General features: G+C 43.9%; 1 protein-coding gene across 4 annotated transcripts in view; it reads right to left on the bottom strand.

Moving 5' to 3' along the window:
- The window catches only part of RALGAPA1 (Ral GTPase activating protein catalytic subunit alpha 1), a 236,193-nt gene that overhangs the window by 59,295 nt on the left and 156,201 nt on the right, over nucleotides 1-20,697 (bottom strand). For all 4 annotated transcript variants that reach the window (XM_077262721.1, XM_077262692.1, XM_077262701.1 and 1 more), the window contains one exon: nucleotides 20,386-20,541. In XM_077262721.1, the coding sequence (XP_077118836.1) occupies nucleotides 20,386-20,541 (156 nt within the window). The remainder of the gene's footprint in view (nucleotides 1-20,385; nucleotides 20,542-20,697) is intronic.

Here is a 20,697-nt window from a genome sequence, read left to right as displayed (position 1 = left end):
CACAGAAAACACTGTTATGAAGTTAACAGGAAGGGTGCCACCAGAGATAACAGTCCTACAGGCTTATACATTATCAGAGTAAACAAATAAGCAAAAATAGGAAACAAATAGTAAAAAACTAAATAAACCAAAATAATAACTTGATCCTACTGCAGTCAGGGATACCAAGCCAAGTACCAACTGTTTCACATATAAGATAGGTGAGTGCAAGAACCGCTATAATGCTATCCTAATTGAAATCCCATACCTATCAAACCGACACAGTAGATATTAGTAAAGCAAGGTACCCACCGCACAGAGGACTGTAGTACTGGAGGCGCGCTTCCACCTTGTTGGGGTGGAAGCGCGCCTCCAGTACTACAGTCCTCTGTGCGGTGGGTACCTTGCTTTACTAATATCTACTGTGTCGGTTTGATAGGTATGGGATTTCAATTAGGATAGCATTATAGCGGTTCTTGCACTCACCTATCTTATATGTGAAACAGTTGGTACTTGGCTTGGTATCCCTGACTGCAGTAGGATCAAGTTATTATTTTGGTTTATTTAGTTTTTTACTATTTGTTTCCTATTTTTGCTTATTTGTTTACTCTGATAATGTATAAGCCTGTAGGACTGTTATCTCTGGTGGCACCCTTCCTGTTAACTTCATAACAGTGTTTTCTGTGCTTTACTACCTTCCCTCCGCTCACCTGGTTTTAATATTGTGGTTTGGTATTAATAAAGGTTATAGCATTTCTATTTATTGTGTGTGACCATTTTTCATCGTTTCCCTCTTGTGTCATGTGCTTATCTTGATGATAGGTCTTGTTGGTCCTTTTTCACCTATGGTACAGATTTTTGTCATATTATGAGTTACCATGGTGTTTAGTCTTATAAGTTGTTATTCACTTACTAGGTTGTGCGTTACTGTTTCTATAAAAATCAGTGTTTATGTACAGGAGATTATCACTACATGACTGACTAGGTGTCTAGTGCCTCCTAGTCAAATACTGCATGTAACCCCACCCCCAGCACTGATTGGCAGCTTTCTGCCTATGCAAATTGTACACAGAAAGCTGCTAATTAATGCTGTGGGCGGGATTATACAAGGCTCAGCATTCCGAGCTCTGCTACATCTGTATCACAACTGCTACACCCAGTAAACTAAGTGATCCATCGCTGGAATCAAGCTGTCTGCCCCTACATTATACTGCTCTCAGATCACACGGCAAAAACCTGGTGACAGATTCCCTTTAAAATAGTATACTAATTTTGAGTATATACTCAGGGATCCTGAATGGCTAGATGAAAAAAGTAGAAGTATAAATGGTGGCAACAAAGCAAAATAATCACCGAGGAACAGGAAACGATAGAAGAGGAGAAACTAAACATGTCATTACAGGTTGTTTTTTTTGGGGTGGGGAGGGGGGTGGGTAGGTGGAAAGTATCTAATGCATGTGAAAAAAATGTGATTATACTAAATAATAGTGTCTTATTGTGATCTTGGTGCACAGACAGCCTCGGGACCCTTTTACAGGCCACCAAAGTTGACAGAGGCTCCTCAGTCTTCAAGGCACCGAGTAAGCCCTGTCCTAAGATCTCCACTCGATTATGATGTGATCACTCTTGATGGCAGAGCTGTAGGTATTATATGGCTGTAAAATATGGCCCTATAAAACTTTAATGACTACCAATATCTTTTTTTCCATTTAGATTGTTTTCATATTTTTTTGCCATGTGAACTTTTTTATTACTTGTATTTTTATTCTTTGTAGACATTTTATATATGCACATATTTTTTATACAATTTGTATCAAAAAAGATCTCTAGGAAACATACATAGTAGAAAGACAGAAGCATTTTTTTTTTTTAAAGAAAAACATCTAAGCCCAGCTAGGTTTTGCCAAAACCTACATCAGGTCTTCCAGAAGAATGTGGGACAGTGTGTCTGATGAGACCAAGGTTGAAAATTTTGGCCATAATTCCAAAAGGTATGTTTGGTTAAAAAGCAAACACTGCGCATCACCAAAGAACACCATACCCACAGTGAAGCATGGTTAAGACAGCATTATACCTTGGGGATGTTTTTGGGCAGTTGGAACTGGAGCTTTAGTCAAGATAGAGGGAATTACGAACAGTTCCTCGTATCAGTCAATTTTGCATCAAAACCTTCAGGCCTCTGCTGAAAAGCTGAAGAGGAATTCCACCTTTCAACACAACAATGACCCTAAGCGTACCTCCAAGGAAAAAAATGGCTTAACCGGAAGATCAGAGATTTGGAATGGCTGAGCCAGACCATTATAAAACTGAAAATCTGTGGGTGACCTGAAGAGGGCGCTGTTCACAGGGCAAATTGGAGCTACTGTGAGGAGTGGGCAAAAATATCCAATTCTAGATGTGCCATTCTGATAAGACTCCTACCCGAAATACGGAATGCTGTCATAAATTCAACAAAGTGTTACGGTAGTTTAAAGGTGTGCATAATTATGCAAACACATTATTTTAGTTATTTTTCTTTTCAATCCAAAAAGATATCAGTTTATTTTTCAGATGAATTGTACAGATTATAAGTGAAGTTAAAGGTAAAAAAGGTTCAGAAATTCTTCTTTTTGGTATGGTTATTTTTACATGACAAAAACCTGGCATTTTAACAAGGGTGTGTAGACTTAAAATGCACTGCATATTTCCATTGAATATTTCCCATGTCAGGATTATAGATGTTATGTCTGATGAACCGGTGTCTTTCTCCAACCTCATGAACCATCTATTCTAGCCATTGCGCATTGTGAGCTGTAGGGAGCAGTGACCTCACCCATCTTCTGTAGCATTAACCTGGGTGACTGATGCTCGCTCCATCCGTGGTCACACACCACAATGCTGTAAACACAATTTCAATCAGCTTTCTCTTAAAATGTTTCTGAGAAAGACTTTATCTCCAGCATGTGTCCTGCTGTGTAACATCATCGGCTCATTTGGGTTCCTGTGATGTGTCTTGTGCTGTCAGACCTTGTACAAAATGAACCTAAGAGAAATGTGAAGTAAATGGAACCTGGAGGCAAAACTAAATGCAATTTTGATCCAATAATGTCCTAATCTAAGGCAGAACTTTGGCTGCTAGCTCCATCGTATTGTGCACGGAGGTTTGCACTCTAGACGCCATCACAAGCATAGCGAGCCATGAAAGAACTGTGAAGGAGAAGCAGCAAGGAATGCGCTGCAACTGGAAATATCCATTATCTGGCAAAGGAGTAATAACACATACATGTTCTGTATCCGACCGTTCCTAAATCACAGAAATGCATTAATAAAGCTTTTCACTAAGCAGATGAATGACAGGGAACAGAGGAGATTGTACGCTACATCAGGGGAGTATCTAGGGGGGAGAGAGAAAACAGGGCATTTGCCCTGGGCACAGCCAGCAGTGCGCATCCGTTGGGCCCCCTGATGTGGCAGTCTGAGGCATCTACCCGGGGGCTGCATTTTGCCGCCCCCTGTAGTGGTAGTCGGCCGTTCTCTGAGACGGCTGTCAATCTGACAGCCAGCTCAGAGAAGGTGCAGTGGTCCAGCTCACAGTGATCAACTGTACGCGCATCTTTCAGGCGTGAGTAGAATTGTAGCCCTGACCGCGGGCATTTCCGGGTCAGGATAACGACAGCAGCATGATCAGGTCATGTGTTCACACTGCTGACGTCACTCCTTGGTAGAAGGCAGAAGTTTGGTGTGGTAAGTGCTCCAATGGAGCTGAAAATTGTTGTAATTAGGAGAAGGGGTAAGAAATTTGAATATACAGTATGGGGAGAGAAGGTGGGGGAATGTAAGCGGACACAATATGGGGAGCGAGGGAGGATGGGTGCAGGCACAGTATGGGGAGCAAGGGGGGATGGGAGCCGACACAGTATGAGGAGCGAGGGGAGATGGATGCTGACACAGTATGGAGAGAGAAGGGAGAGTATGTGGACAAAGTATGGGGAGCAAACAGGAGGGGTGTAATTTGACCTAGATACACCTTAGCTCTACATCCAAGTATTTGTTTCTTTAAAGGGGAACTGTATCACTAGATAAAGTGTTATGTACATAATATTTTATTAACATTTTTTATATTTCTTGACATGTTAAATGTCACGATATGGTATGAAATATCATAAGTTAGTTTTCTTGCTAGCCTGCGGGGGCTAAACCCCCCCTCTCTCTGGTTCTCTTTGCTTCCCTGTGAGTTTCTGAATCTAAGGCAGAAGGGGGTTTTATGGCCGGGCCATAAATTCCAGGCCCTGAAGAAAGTTACTCGCCCCCTCCCAACTGCTCTAGCTGGAACTGTTAGAGAAGATTCCGGAATCATGGAAGTCTTTTGTTCCATTTTTGTAAGATATTAGGCAGACGATGTAAGATAGGAAAATGGTAGATATATCTTCTTATTCTCCATCGGTGGATCTACGCATCACTCTAAACACGGGCGTCTAACTCCATCAGGTGAAGAAGTAGGGATTGCTCTGTAAATAATAGGACATATTTGATCTCATTAGAAAGCCCACGTTAACCCGAGATGAATGCTGGGTTTGTTACAACTATGATATGTGCAGTAGCGGAATTACAAGTCTTAGAAAGATTTAGCTTATACTTAGTCAGAAGGTAAAGAGAGGAGGGTCTGGATAAGCCAGCCTTTCTGTGATGTCACTAGCTGCAGGTTTTAAGTTTGTGGCAGGATCCCCAGCTCAGTCTTCTTGTTATTTCCTGTGAGCCCTGAGCACGTCCAATGAGCTGGGACGTATGGTTGCCTGCAATGCAATGATCTGAGAAATGTGAGTGTTATCTTTTCTTCATTTAATCCTTTTATTTTCATAATTACCTTGTACATATTTGCAATTGTCTCATTTGTAACATCTTTGTAAAATATTTTGATAAAGCACTGCCTACATTTGTGGGGTATATTATTTAATGCCAGTTCTTTCTCCCTGCTCTAAAAACGTACCCTGTCTCTTGAAGGGAAAATACGCTACTGTGTTGGGTTAGCTTCGGACCCGTTGAATCGAGGCTGGTGGCAGCTTACCGTGTGCAGGCCATTGGGTGTTGTAGCGACTGCGGCATTGATAATTATTGTTCCTGCCTGAGTGGGAGTAGTTCTCGTGTCGCTGCAGCGTGCCCAATAGCCAGTACATAGCAGGCAGCCCTTCTGGCGACTAACTACCCTAGGTGCAGTACCTAATCTGACCTGAGGGTAAGGGGGGCGCCAGAGAGCTGCACGTGTTAAGTGGAACTGTAAGCGGGATATACACAAATCCCTGCAGTTCATGGTATATTGAAGAGCAGTGGGATACCTAAAATAAGCCCCTGCTGTAAATTAAGAGGTCAATAACCTCGTGTGGGTTTTTTTTTATCACATTGTGGCAGTGGAGGGATAACTAAGATAAGCCCCCTGCACATGTGATAGCCGTCTGTTGGTCTAAAGTCACCCCAATCCGTGACATATTGGTGGCAGTGGTCAGGAATCCCTGTGGATTTCGTGACAAACTGCTGGCCGCGGCTAAGGGATCTTGACAGTCATGGTCGTGACATTAAAGTTATCATAAAAGTTCTAGCTTTCACACTGTCCTCTGTAGTACACACAATACACTAATATGTTTGGTTTTTTGCAGCTCAATTTTCAGCTTAAGGGCTTGTTTCCACTTGCGAGAAACACGTCCGTGTCTCGCATGTGGAAACCAAGCTCTGGCGCCGGCACTTTGGAGCGGAGCGTGCGGCTCCATGTGTTCCTATGCGGCCGCAGGCTCCGCTCTGGAGTGCCGGCGCCACAGCTTGGTTTCCACATGCGAGACACAGACGTGTTTCGCGCAAGTGGAAACAAGCCCTTACAGTGTAGACTGGGGCAGAATCAGCAGAGTAAATAATGCTATATGAGAATGCTGTTGTACTTCTGGAGGCCTAGATAAACAGGATGGCTAAAACTATACACAAAAATAAAGCTCTGTGTTTTTCTCCTGATACTCCATGGCCTTCATGAAAGAGGTTGCACTGGACATTTTCCTTCCTTTAAAGTGAATTTGTCAGCAGTATTTAACACCCTAAACTATTTATATGTGCATGTAGCTCTTTCAAAGACAAGTCCAGTAAAACTTTGTTTGAACTGATATGCAAATGAGTCTGAAGAGCTATGGTAGAGCTGAAGCCTCTGTCACTCAAGCTCTACTCCATGCCCAGATGCCGTCTCCTCCAGCTTTACTGACAGCCTCTATGCTGTGTGACTTCAGACAAAGGAGCCATCAGTAAAGCAGGAGGAGAAGGTGCTGGTGGGAAATAGAGCTAGAGTGACAGATGCTTCAGATCTACAAATAGATATTCAGCCTCATATGCACATCAATTCAAACACTAATTTCTCATTAATGGAGGAATGGGCTGGCTATGTAAAAGTATTGCTGGACTTCTCTTTGAAAGAGCTACACCTACTATACAATTGTCTAAGGGTCACTTCCGTCTTTCTGTCTGTCCTTCTGTCTGTCACGGAAATCCCAAGTCGCTGATTGGTTGTCGCAAAACGGCCACGACCAATCAGCGACGGGCACAGTCCGGCGGCAAAATGGCCGCTCCTTACTCCCCACAGTCAGTGCTCACAAAGGGTTAATGGCAGCGTTAACAGACCGCGTTATGCCGCGGTGTAACGCACTCCGTTAACGCTGCTATTAACTCTGTGTGACCAACTTTTTACTATTGATGCTGCCTATGCAGCATCAATAGTAAAAAGATCTAATGTTAAAAATAATTTAAAAAAAATAAAAAATCATTACCGGTATATACTCACCTTCCGTGGGCCCCCGGATCCAGCCGAGGCCTGCGACGCTCCGGTGACCGGTCCATGCATTGCGGTCTCGCGAGATGATGATGTATCGGTCTCGCGAGACCGCTACATCATCATCTCGCGAGACCGCAATGCACTCTTGGGACCGGAGCATCGGTAAACGTATCGCCTGGATCCGGGGGCCGGGAAGGTGAGTATATAACTATTTTTTATTTTAATTCTTTTTTTTAACAGGGATATGGTGCCCACATTGCTATATACTACATGGACTGTGCAATACACCACGTGGGCTGTGTTAGATACTTCATGGGCTGTGGAATATACTACATCTCTGTGCTATATACTATGTGGGCTGTGCTATATACTACATGGCTGTGGTATATATTACGTGGCTGGGCAACATACTACATTGCTGTGCTCTATACTACGTGGCCTTGGTTATATACTGCATGGGCAGTGTTATATACTATATCTCTGTGCTATATACTACGTGGCTGCTATATATTATGTGGCTGTGCAATATGCTACGTGGCTGTGCAATATATTATGTGGCTGGGCAATATACTACGTGTTTGTGCTATATACTACATCGCTGCGCTATATACTACGTGGCCTGTGTTATATACTGCATGGGCTGTGTTATATACTATGTCTCTGCTATATACTTTGTGGCTATGCTATATACTATGTGGCTGTGCAATATATTACGTGGCTGTGGTATATATTACGTGGCTGGGCAATATACTACATCGCTGTGCCATATACTATGTGGCCTGTGTTATATACTGCATGGGCAGTGTTATATGCTACGTCTCTGTGCTATATGCTACGTGTCTGTGCTATACACTACATGGCTGTGCAATATATTATGTGGCTGGGCAATATACTACGTGTCTGTGCTATATACTACGTGTCTGTGCTATATACTATGTGGCTGGGCAATATACTACGTGGCAATTTGAACCACGCTTCGCTAATTAGTCGCGGCCGGACGGTCGAATCCTGTGTGTAAATTGCATTATTCTGAAAACTTCATAAATAAACTACATACAGATTCTAGAATACCCGATGCGTTAGAATCGGGCCACCATCTAGTGTACATATAAAAAGTTTGGGCAGTCAAATCCTGTTGACAGAGTCTCTTTAACTTGAACTTATTACTTGTGCCCTAAGACAAACAACCACAAATACAGACCGCAAACACACCCTATAGGAAGTGTTCATGTCTCCAGTATAGCAGTTCCCAGGGAAAATAACACTGTCACATCTAACATGCATGTAAGCCGGTTTCCTGCAATGGACAATGATCTCCATTATCACCTGCTCTCGGGATTGATGATAAATGTTTGATCACTGGGGGCCCCATCGATCTCCAAAAAGCAGGTCCTGAGCACTGCACTCCGTTCTGCACAATTGCACTGAGAAGGAATCAGGCTGGAGCGTTGGTTGGTCATGTGTGATGATAATGCTCCATTCTAAGTCCACGGGGCTGATGGAGACAGCAGAGCACAGCACTTGACTCTTCCTTTGTTGGACAGCATAACAATAAACAAGAGTGATCGGAGAGTTTCCTCCACGAAGGAGCCAGATGGGGAGAGCTACAGCAATTCCACTATGCCAGCAACCCCCGAATCAAATTGATAAAGGGTTTTGGACTGTTATATTACAGGTTTCCCTGGGCAATGACATAAAACTCTCAGATCTGAGGAGACTGGTGCACTTACTTTTAAAATCCATGGCAGAAGGCCTGTATAATCCGGATATTAGGATGAGCATTTTAGGAGCCTAGTAATAGAATGAAATGGCTGCAAGTATATTCAGTCTCTGCACTCCAAGCTGGACTGACAGCTTGTATTGAGCAGTGTGAGAGTTCAGCAGTAGCAGCAGGGAGGAGGGACACTGAGGCTAGGTGGGCAGAGATTGAGTTAAACATTCATAAACGATTATACAGCCGTCCTGACATGGATTTCAAAGTAAATAAACCAGCCACATTGGGTCTAGGAGATCAATTTAGTCATCTATGCAGTTTGTATTACGAAATCTGGTGACAGATCTGAAATACTAACTACACATACATATGGTATAAAGTACTATCAGGATAACAATATGTCCAATGTACAGAGAAGTGGTCTGGACATACAGCTTTATTTCAGATCATTTTTCCTTACTGCAATGATGATGAAATGGCATTATCTTTGTATGTGACAGGAGGATCCATAGCACACAGCGAGAGCCTGAGGCATGGCCAGATCCCAATACTCCATCGCTTTTATTTAATTAGAAGATTAAACTCCATGCTGAGGTCAAGCGGTTCCCACTTCCTGCATCCCCAGCTATCCAGCGTGCGCTCATTAAAGTTCCCACTGACTGGATTAACACCTTAGAGGATGCGTGTGTGTGGAGGAGTTGGGGGGGGGGGGGGGGGGAGATGTGCACCCTTAACAAGGGCCAAGATCACAGACTTGTTAGTACTAATGTGGATTTTTCTGCAAGCAGCAAAAACAAATACTTATGCAGAAAAACTGCTGGGCGCTTGATGCTTCCTAGACCTCAGAGAGCAATCGGCTCACCCAGCGGATCTGCCCTAATCTGCTGCAGTTATCACATGAAAAGAGCACAACGCTGTGAGATTCTAAGTAAGTAAGAAGCTAAAATATATATATTTTTAATTACATATACACAAGCACACACACACACATACACATATACACTCACTGGCCACTTTATTAGGTACACCTGTCCAACTTCTTGTTAACACTTAATTTCTAATCAGCCAATCACATGGCGGCAACTCAGTGCATTTAGGCATGTAGACATGGTCAAGACAATCTCCTGCAGTTCAAACCGAGCATCAGTATGGGGAAGAAAGTGATTTGAGTGCCTTTGAACGTGGCATGGTTGTTGGTGCCAGAAGGGCTGGTCTGAGTATTTCAGAAACTGCTGATCTACTGGGATTTTCACGCACAACCATCTCTAGGGTTTACAGAAAATGGTCCGAAAAAGAAAAAAAATCCAGTGAGCGGCAGTTCTGTGGGCGGAAATGCCTTGTTGATGCCAGAGGTCAGAGGAGAATGGGCAGACTGGTTCGAGCTGATAGAAAGGCAACAGTGACTCAAATCGCCACCCGTTACAACCAAGGTAGGCCTAAGAGCATCTCTGAATGCACAGTGCGTCGAACTTTGAGGCAGATGGGCTACAGCAGCAGAAGACCACACCGGGTACCACTCCTTTCAGCTAAGAACAGGAAACTGAGGCTACAATTTGCACAAGCTCATCGAAATTGGACAGTAGAAGATTGGAAAAACGTTGCTTGGTCTGATGAGTCTCGATTTCTGCTGCGACATTCGGATGGTAGGGTCAGAATTTGGCGTAAACAACATGAAAGCATGGATCCATCCTGCCTTGTATCAACGGTTCAGGCTGGTGGTGGTGGTGTCATGGTGTGGGGAATATTTTCTTGGCACTCTTTGGGCCCCTTGGTACCAATTGAGCATCGTTGCAACGCCACAGCCTACCTGAGTATTGTTGCTGACCATGTCCATCCCTTTATGACCACAATGTACCCAACATCTGATGGCTACTTTCAGCAGGATAATGCGCCATGTCATAAAGCTAAAATCATCTCAGATTGGTTTCTTGCTTCCAGCACCTTGTTGAATCTATGCCACGAAGAATTGAGGCAGTTCTGAAGGCAAAAGGGGGTCCAACCCGTTACTAGCATGGTGTACCTAATAAAGTGGCCAGTGAGTGTATATATATACACTGTACTGTATATATACACACACACACACACACACACACTCTATATACACTAGCTGAAGAGCTCGGCGTTGCCCGGGCATAGTAACCAACTGTGGTTAGTTATAACAAATTATAATGATTATATTTATTTTAAACACAACTGAGCTCAATGTGATTTTGGTGTTATTTTCTCAAAAAAAGTTCCAGAAATAGAGTGAATGTATGCCAGACCCCTCTCCTGTACTACTTAGTGCATGCCAAAAGGGGGCGCTGCTGTGTATGACTCGGTGCAGCCCAGACTCCTGTTTTCCTGCCTGTCCAGGCACATATGACTCGGTGCAGCCCAGACTCCTGTTTTCCTGCCTGTCCAGGCACATATGACTCGGTGCAGCCCAGACTCCTGTTTTCCTGCCTGTCCAGGCACATATTATAAAAAGAAGTCTAGCACTCAACTTCAGTAGACGTGAACAACGTTTTATTTGTAGCACTCGAAACGTTTCAGTCCTATCTGGACTTTCATCAGTCACTACAATATCATAAGGAAAAAGTAAATAGTACAGCCAGTACAGAAAAGAATCGTAAAATAAAGTATATACAATAACACAAATATAACTAACATAACAGGTAAACATACAAAGTCTACCAGAAGTTTAAGGTCATGGTATATCGCAACATGGGGAAAACAAATAAATATGCAGTGGAAGACGTCAAATAGCTATATCCAGTATAACAGAACAAGGAGCTGTAGAACGCTGAACCGTGATAAGTAAGAGCAATGTGAACATACCGTGCCAATGTGGGCCCGTGGGGCCAGGCCTAGATAGAGTGAGTAGATGGGGGCTACAAGCCAAGATCTATTATGAAAAGTAAAAGTAGGCAAACAAAGGAAAGGATGGTAAGTACGGTCCTATAGTAATGAGAGTATAGTGGTATGTATGTGATACTCACATAGAGGAGGAGCTTAATAGGGCACCGATGAGGTACAGACTGTAAAGCAGACAAATAAGGATGATGTACATTATATACATGGTCAAGATACAGGGGTGTCACTAGGGACGAGTATAGGATAGTACCTTTAGTTGAGGTATGCTCGTGGTGGATATAAATCCGCCAGGTGGAATATAGCACCTGAGAGCTGGGGAAACAGTAAAGTTACGTGTAATGACCGTTGTAAAAAACGAGGTATGGTGGCTGCGAGAAAGCCCATTATAGGGGCGAAAATCTTACCAGTATAGTGCCGGTGAGGGAAAGAGGGAACAAATTGAGGAACTCAATATGGCACAAGGAGGGTAGAACCTGTGGGGCAGACGAATGATATAGATGTATATAGTACCAAGGTTAAGATATAGCGGTGCCCTAAAAGAGGTGTATAGGATGATACCTTTGGCGAGGTGTGCTCGTGGTGGATAATAATCCGCTAGGTGGTACCTAAGAGCTGGGGAGACAATAAAGTCATGTATAGTGACTATAGTAAAAACCAAGCATAGTGGCTGCTAAACCGTACCGCATAGGGGCGAAAATCTTACCAGTATGGTGCCGGTGAGGGAGGGAAAGGCATAGCCTCCAGACACGGCATCCACCTTATTTGTCTGCTTTACAGTCTGTACCTCATCGGTGCCCTATTAAGCTCCTCCTCTATGTGAGTATCACATACATACCACTATACTCTCATTACTATAGGACCGTACTTACCATCCTTTCCTTTGTTTGCCTACTTTTACTTTTCATAATAGATCTTGGCTTGTAGCCCCCATCTACTCACTCTATCTAGGCCTGGGCCCACATTGGCACGGTATGTTCACATTGCTCTTACTTATCACGGTTCAGCGTTCTACAGCTCCTTGTTCTGTTATACTGGATATAGCTATTTGACGTCTTCCACTGCATATTTATTTGTTTTCCCCATGTTGCGATATACCATGACCTTAAACTTCTGGTAGACTTTGTATGTTTACCTGTTATGTTAGTTATATTTGTGTTATTGTATATACTTTATTTTACTATTTTTTTCTGTACTGGCTGTACTATTTACTTTTTCCTTATGATATTGTAGTGACTGATGAAAGTCCAGATAGGACTGAAACGTTTCGAGTGCTACAAATAAAACGTTGTTCACGTCTACTGAAGTTGAGTGCTAGAATTCTTTTTATGTATACTGACGGTTTGGGAACCTAGTCTATGCACCACAATATAGCTGTGCACACGGTGTTTTTTCTTATCTGTCCAGGCACATATGACTCGGTGCAGCCCAGACTCCTGTTTTCCTGCCTGTCCAGGCACATATGACTCGGTGCAGCCCAGACTCCTGTTTTCCTGCCTGTCCAGGCACATATGACTCGGTGCAGCCCAGACTCCTGTTTTCCTGCCTGTCCAGGCACATATGACTCGGTGCAGCCCAGACTCCTGTTTTCCTGCCTGTCCAGGCACATATGACTCGGTGCAGCCCAGACTCCTGTTTTCCTGCCTGTCCAGGCACATATGACTCGGTGCAGCCCAGACTCCTGTTTTCCTGCCTGTCCAGGCAAATATGACGTGGATGTCCCTCACCATGGCCTCTCCCTGCTTCGTACCTGAGCATGCACCTACTGCCCTCCTCCAGCATCATTACTTCCTCTTCCTCCCCGCACTTCTCTGGCTGGTTGCGTGGCCTTGCAACCTGGTGAGCAGCTGCGGAGTTCTGGGGCAGGGAGTACACGTTTATATTGGTGTTGTCACTGAGAGAGCTGGTGGTACGGAGCTGGGCACCGAGGACGCCGGCCGATGTGAGTGCTGCGGACTATCCTGACAGAAGTGTGGCCATTGGGGGTAATAGGCGGCCTGCGAGATATACAAAAGCCGAGCCCCTCCTCAGCACTGTGTGCCCTGCTCCTCCGCACTGTGTGACCCCCCTCAGTGTGCCGTGTGCTGAGTGTGGCCATGAGGAGTGGGCGTGATTTGATACACACACAGCTATATACATATATATATTCCAAAGACATACTGATTGTGGGAATTTAGATTGTGAGCCCCATCGGAGACAGCGATGATATTGTGTGCAAACTGTAAAGCGCTGCGGAATATGTTAGCGCTATATAAAAACAAAGATTATTATTATATATATATATATATATATATATATATATATATATATATATACACACATATACACACACACACACACACACATACACACTGCTCAAAAAAAAGGAAACACTAAAGTCCCACATCCTAGATGTCACTGAATGAAATATTCCAGTTGTGAATCTTTATTCATTACATAGTGTAATGTTTTGAGAACAATAAAACCTAAAAATGATCAATGTAAATCATAACTAATATCCCACGGAGGTCTGGAGTTGGAATGATGCTCAAAATCAAAGTGGAAAATGAAGTTACAGGCTGATCCAACTTCAGTGGAAATGCCTCAAGACAAGGAAATGATGCTCAGTAGTGTGTGTGGCCTCCACGTGCCTGTATGACCTCCCTACAACGCCTGGACATGCTCCTGATGAGGCGGCGGATGGTTTCCTGAGGGATCTCCTCCCAGACCTGGATTAAAGCATCCGCCAACTCCTGGACAGTCTGTGGTGCAACGTGATGTTGGTGGATGGTGCGAGACATGATGTCCCAGATGTGTTCAATCGGATTCAGGTCTGGGGAAAGGGTGGGCCAGACCATAGCTTCAATGCCTTCATCTTGCAGGAACTGCTGACACACTCCAGCCACATGGGGTCTGGCATTGTCCTGCATTAGGAGGAACCCAGGGCCAACTGTACCAGCATATGGTCTCACAAGGGGTCTGATGATCTCATCTCGGTACCTAATGGCAGTCAGGCTACCTCTGGCGAGCACATGGAGGGCTGTGAGGCCCTCCAAAGAAATGCCACCCCAGACCATTACTGACCCACTGTCAAACCGGTCATTCTGAAAGATGTTGCAGGCAGCAGATCGCTCTTCACGGCGTCTCCAGACTCTGTCACGTCTGTCACATGTGCTCAGTGTGAACCTGTTTTCATCTGTGAAGAGCACAAGGTGCCAGTGGCGAATTTGCGGATCCCGGTGTTCTGTGGCAAATGCCAAGCGTCCTGCATGCTGTTGGGCTGTGAGCACAACCCCCATCTGTGGATGTCGGGCACTCAGACCATCCTCATGGAGTCGATTTCTAATCATTTGTGCAGAAACATGCACATTTGTGGCCTGCTGGAGGTCATGTTGCAGGGATCTGGCAGAGCTCTGGCAGTGCTCCTCCTGTTCCTCCTTGCACAAAGGCTGAGGTGCGGTCCTGCTGCTGGGTTGTTGCCCTCCTACGGCCCCCTCCACGTCTCCTGGTGTACTGGCCTGTCTCCTGGTAGAACCTCCAGCCTCTGGACACTACGCTGACAGACACAGCAAACCTTCTTGCCACAGCTCGCATTGATGTGCCATCCTGGATGAGCGAAACTACCTGAGCCACTTGTGTGGGTTGTAGAGTCCGTCTCATGCTACCACGAGTGTGAAAGCACAACGAACATTCAAAAGTGACCAAAACATCAGCCAGAAAGCATTGGCACTGAGATGTGGTCAGTGTATATATATATATATATATATATATATATATATATATATATACACACACACAGTCATGGCCAAAAGTATTCACACCCCTGCAATTCTGTCAGGTAATACTCAGTTTTTTCCTGAAAATGATTGCAATCACAAATTATTTGGTATTATTATCTTCATTTAATTTGTCTTAAATGAAAAAACACAAAAGCGAATGAAGGAAAAAGCAAAACATTGATCATTTCACACAAAACTCCAAAAATGGGCCAGACAAAAGTATTGGCACCCTCAGCCTAATACTTGGTTGCACAACCTTTAGCCAAAATATCTGCGACCAACCGCTTCCGGTAACCATCAGTGAGTTTCTTACAATGCTCTGCTGGAATTTTAGACCATTCTTCTTTGGCAAACTGCTCCAGGTCCCTGATATTTGAAGGGTGCCTTCTCCAAACTGCCATTTTTACATCTCTCCACAGGTGTTCTATGGGATTCAGGTCTGGACTCATTGCTGGCCACCTTAGAAGTCTCCAGTGCTTTCTCTCAAACCATTTTCTAGTGCTTTTTGAAGTGTGTTTTGGGTCATTGTCCAGCTGGAAGACCCATGACCTCTGAGGGAGACCCAGCTTTCTCACACTGGGCCCTACATTATGCTGTAAAATTTGTTGGTAGTCTTCAGACTTCATAATGCCATGCACATGGTCAAGCAGTCCATTGCCAGAGGCAGCAAAGCAACCCCAAAACATCAGGGAACCTCCGCCAAGTTTGACTGTAGGGACCATGTTCTTTTCTTTGAATGCCTCTTTTTTTTCTCCTGTAAACTCTATGTTGATGCCTTTGCCCAAAAAGCTCTACTTTTGTCTCATCTGACCAGAGAACATTCTTCCAAAACGTTTTAGGCTTTTTCAGGTAGGTTTTGGCAAACTCCAGCCTGGCTTTTTTATGTCTCGGGGTAAGAAGTGGGGTCTTCCTGGGTCTCCTACCATAAGGTCCCTTTTCAATCAGACGCCGACGGATAGTACGGGTTGACACTGTTGTACCCTCGGACTGCAGGGCAGCTTGAACTTGCTTGGATGTTAGTCGAGGCTCTTTATCCAACATCCGCACAATCTTGCGTTGAAATCTCTTGTCAATTTTTCTTTTCCGTCCACATCTGGGGAGGTTAGCCACAGTGCCATGGGCATTAAACTTCTTGATGACACTGCAAACGGTAGACACAGGAACATTCAGGTCTTTGGAGATGGACTTGTAGCCTTGAGATTGCTCATGCTTCCTCACAATTTGGTTTCTCAAGTCCTCAGACAGTTCTTTGGTCTTCTTTCTTTTCTCCATGCTCAATGTGGTACACACAAGGACACAGGACAGAGGTTGAGTCAACTTTAATCCATGTCAACTGGCTGCAAGTGTGATTTAGTTATTGCCAACATCTGTTAGGTGCCACAGATAAGTTACAGGTGCTGTTAAATATACAAATTAGAGAAGCATCACATGATTTTTCGAACAGTGCCAATACTTTTGTCCACCCCCTTTTTTATGTTTGGTGTGGAATTATATCCAATTTGGCTTTAGAACAATTCTTTTTGTGTTTTTTCATTTAAGACAAATTAAATGAAGATAATAATACCAAAGAATTTGTGTTTGCAATCATTTTCAGGAAGAAACTGAGTATTATCTGACAGAATTGCAGGGGTGTGAATACTTTTGGCCATGACTGTATATATACACCCCCTTTATATACCATGAACACACACATTATTTAAACATAAATATGTGTATAATGTGTGTGTGTGCGCATGTATATATGTGTATGTATGTATTTATGTGTGTGTGTATATATATATATACACTCACCGGCCACTTTATTAGGTACACCATGCTAGTAACGGGTTGGACCCCTTTTGCCTTCAGAACTGCCTCAATTCTTCGTGGCATAGATTCAACAAGGTGCTGGAAGCATTCCTCAGAGATTTTGGTCCATATTGACATGATGGCATCACACAGTTGCCGCAGATTTGTCGGCTGCACATCCCAAAGATGCTCCATACAAGGCAGGATGGATCCATGCTTTCATGTTGTTTACGCCAAATTCTGACCCTACCATCCGAATGTCGCAGCAGAAATCGAGACTAATCAGACCAAGCAACGTTTTTCCAATCTTCTACTGTCCAATTTCGATGAGCTTGTGCAAATTGTAGCCTCAGTTTCCTGTTCTTAGCTGAAAGGAGTGGTACCCGGTGTGGTCTTCTGCTGCTGTAGCCCATCTGCCTCAAAGTTCGACGCACTGTGCGTTCAGAGATGCTCTTAGGCCTACCTTGGTTGTAACGGGTGGCGATTTGAGTCACTGTTGCCTTTCTATCAGCTCGAACCAGTCTGCCCATTCTCCTCTGACCTCTGGCATCAACAAGGCATTTCCGCCCACAGAACTGCCGCTCACTGGATTTTTTTTCTTTTTCGGGCCATTCTCTGTAAACCCTAGAGATGGTTGTGCGTGAAAATCCCAGTAGATCAGCAGTTTCTGAAATACTCAGACCAGCCCTTCTGGCACCAACAACCATGCCACGTTCAAAGGCACTCAAATCACCTTTCTTCCCCATACTGATGCTCGGTTTGAACTGCAGGAGATTGTCTTGACCATGTCTACATGCCTAAATGCACTGAGTTGCCGCCATGTGATTGGCTGATTAGAAATTAAGTGTTAACAAGAAGTTGGACAGGTGTACCTAATAAAGTGGCCAGTGAGTGTATATATATATATATATATATATACACACATACATTCACTGAGAACGACAAGATGCCTGCATTTTTTGTATATCTATTTATAAATATATAAATACATACATAGATGTATACATATAGACACTTCTATTTTTTTTATTTTACACTTGCTGAAATTTTATAGATGGCAGGGATGTTCTAGAAAACATACCAGAATGAAACCATACCCCCCGTATTACTGGGAAACTCACAAAAACAGTGGCCACAACTGTCAAGGGAGGGGTCCCAGAAATGTTTTAGAATATGCTTAAAGGGAATCTGTCAGTAGAATCAACTCTCCTAGGCCGCCTATATGGCCATCTAGGTCATAGGAAGCTGAATAAAGTGATATCTTGATATCTGCGATCTGATGTCATATTGCAGAGAAATCCATATTTTTCTTAATATGTAAATGGGCTGCTAAGATCTATGGGCCGGACATAGATCTCGCTGAGAATCTGCCTCCACAGCTTAATTTAAATTGAAGTGTCATTACCAGTGTGAGACATGTAGATCAGGAGAGAAGACCGTCAGTCATTACATGTCTCACATTGGTAATATCGTCTTCCATGTAAAATAAGCTCTTGAGGTTGATTCTCAGGGAGATCTATGTCCGACCCATAGATCTTAACAGCACATATAAAAATATGTTTTTCTCTGGAATAAGACATAGGATCACAGGTATCAAGTTATTATGTTATTCAGCTTTCCATGCCCTATGTGTCCATATAGACATCTTAGGAGGGTTGATACTACTGACAGATTCCCTTTAAGGCCCGATTACCTTTAAGGCCTGATGTTGGATCATTATATGTTACGGGAGGCGATATATATGCATTGCAGTCACAGACATAGCTGTGGTTGCAATGCAGAATAAAAGTAAGTGTGGTCTTGGACAAGCTATTTGTCCAAGGCAGATTTAAGAAAACCCGACATGGGCTTTTATTGTTGGAGTGAACTACAGGATGGTAGTGCGGCGGTTCGCTCCCTCCAGGTCGGCTGTTACAAGTGGCCCATGGCCACAGATTCTATTTAAAAACCCTGCAGCAAAAGGTTGGGTGTGTCAGTCTTGGTTTGCAAACTGCAGGTGGCTCTGCAAGATTGGGCTTGTGTGAAGTAACATGGAGCCAAGCGAAGCCAAAACACCTAGCACCCCTTAGAGTAATACGGTGGTGCAGTCGCCCACGGCAACCGGTCTCGGCTACAGACTGTCTTGATGTCCTGGCTGCGATCCGGAGGATACCATTTGTTTTCCATTTGTGAGTTAGGTTGGACATTAAAGACACTTTGTTTTGAACTTTCCTGTGGTCACTGCTTATCTGTCGCACTGCATCAACCCCGCTGCACTACAGTATGTATGTATGTATATATGTATCACCTATCGTGGTGTGCATTGTCCACTTATCCCTATCCTGGTGTGCATGACTCCTCAACCCTATCCTGGAATGCATTGTTCCCTCATCCCTATCCTGGTATGCATGACTCCTCATCCCCATCCTTGTATGCATGGCTGCTCATCCCCATCCTGGTATGCATGGCTCCTCATCCCCATCCTGGTATGCATGGCTCCTCATCCCCATCCTGGTATGCATGGCTCCTCATAATTATCCTTGTATGCATGGCCCCAATCAAAAATTTTTTTTAAAACAAACAAACCTTAGTTACTTTCCCTGCGCTCCCTCGCAGCGTCTTGTTCGATGCCAGCAGCTGGTTTATGCTTGTAAACAGCGCATGTCAGTGACGTCATGTGCTGCTTACAAGCCAACGACTGCTGCCAGAATGCTCACTGGTCTCCATGCTGGGACTATGTTCGTGAAGGGCAGTGAGTATTCAAGTATTCATTGCTATTTAGTAACGTGCACATTGTCAGCAGCAGTGTGATCACGTGTGCCTGCTACTTAAGAGAAATGAATATTCACTTCTGTCCACTCCCATGGGCATAGAGGGCAGTGAATATTCATTTCTCTTAAGTAGCAGTGATATTCATTTCTCTTAAGTAGCAGGCACACGTGACCGCCCGTCAGCTTCAGGAAGCAGACGGCTGCGACTACTGTGCCCGCTATTACAGAGATATGAATTTTCACTACCAGCGCAGTGAATATTCAGCGGGCACAGGCTTTAGCGGCAGAAGCTGGCTCCTGCCTCCTGTGAGAGAGAGGGAGAGAGAGACAGTCCAATGGCGGTCCTACTAGTGATTGATTGCTCTCTCTAAATTATCATTATCAGCCATACTGAAAAGACTGTCAATCACTGAATTAGATTTCCCACTGGGTGTTTGCATGCATGAGTCCAGTGGGCGGTCCTATTTGGTGATTGTCAGCTAGATCTAAATGCACAATCATACAGGGAAGACAGTCAATCACTGTATAGGACCGCACTCTGGACTCATACAAACACTTGAATTTCAACTAATAAAATGCAAATTTTACTGAAAGCTTTCCCATAAAAATGTCTTTCAATCTGATCAGCTCCTCCTCCTCTATAACATCCTACTTGCGGATCAGAAACAAGTTTCAACTTTACAGATTGCCCTTAAGAATGAAATCAACATTTCCTCAATTACCTATAAAATCCGGAGTCAGGTCATGTAACGTCACACTTACCTTTTTTGTTAAACAGTCATCTGAGTCAGAAAGCATCCGAGTAGAGACATGAAACATGACTTCTACAATAGAAGTGGTAAAATACGGGGTGCTCAGTCCAGTGCTCTTGTTCCTCTGGAGCCCCCCCAGGAAGCCGCAGTGGTTAGCCAAATTCACCTGCAGACACATCATATATTACTTGGTGAACCATCTATCATAGATCTTCCTTGTAATGAGAACATAACAAAATATGATTTATTATACTCCGCTCGGTTACATAGTGCACATGTGGCAATATTGTATATTGTCAGATTCTTTACATTATAAAAATAC

This window comes from Ranitomeya variabilis, chromosome 1, assembly GCF_051348905.1.
Source record: "Ranitomeya variabilis isolate aRanVar5 chromosome 1, aRanVar5.hap1, whole genome shotgun sequence".
In the NCBI taxonomy this organism is placed as follows: domain Eukaryota; kingdom Metazoa; phylum Chordata; class Amphibia; order Anura; family Dendrobatidae; genus Ranitomeya; species Ranitomeya variabilis.
The sequence above is the reverse complement of the archived record's forward strand: the minus strand, read 5'-3'. Positions and strand labels throughout refer to the sequence as shown.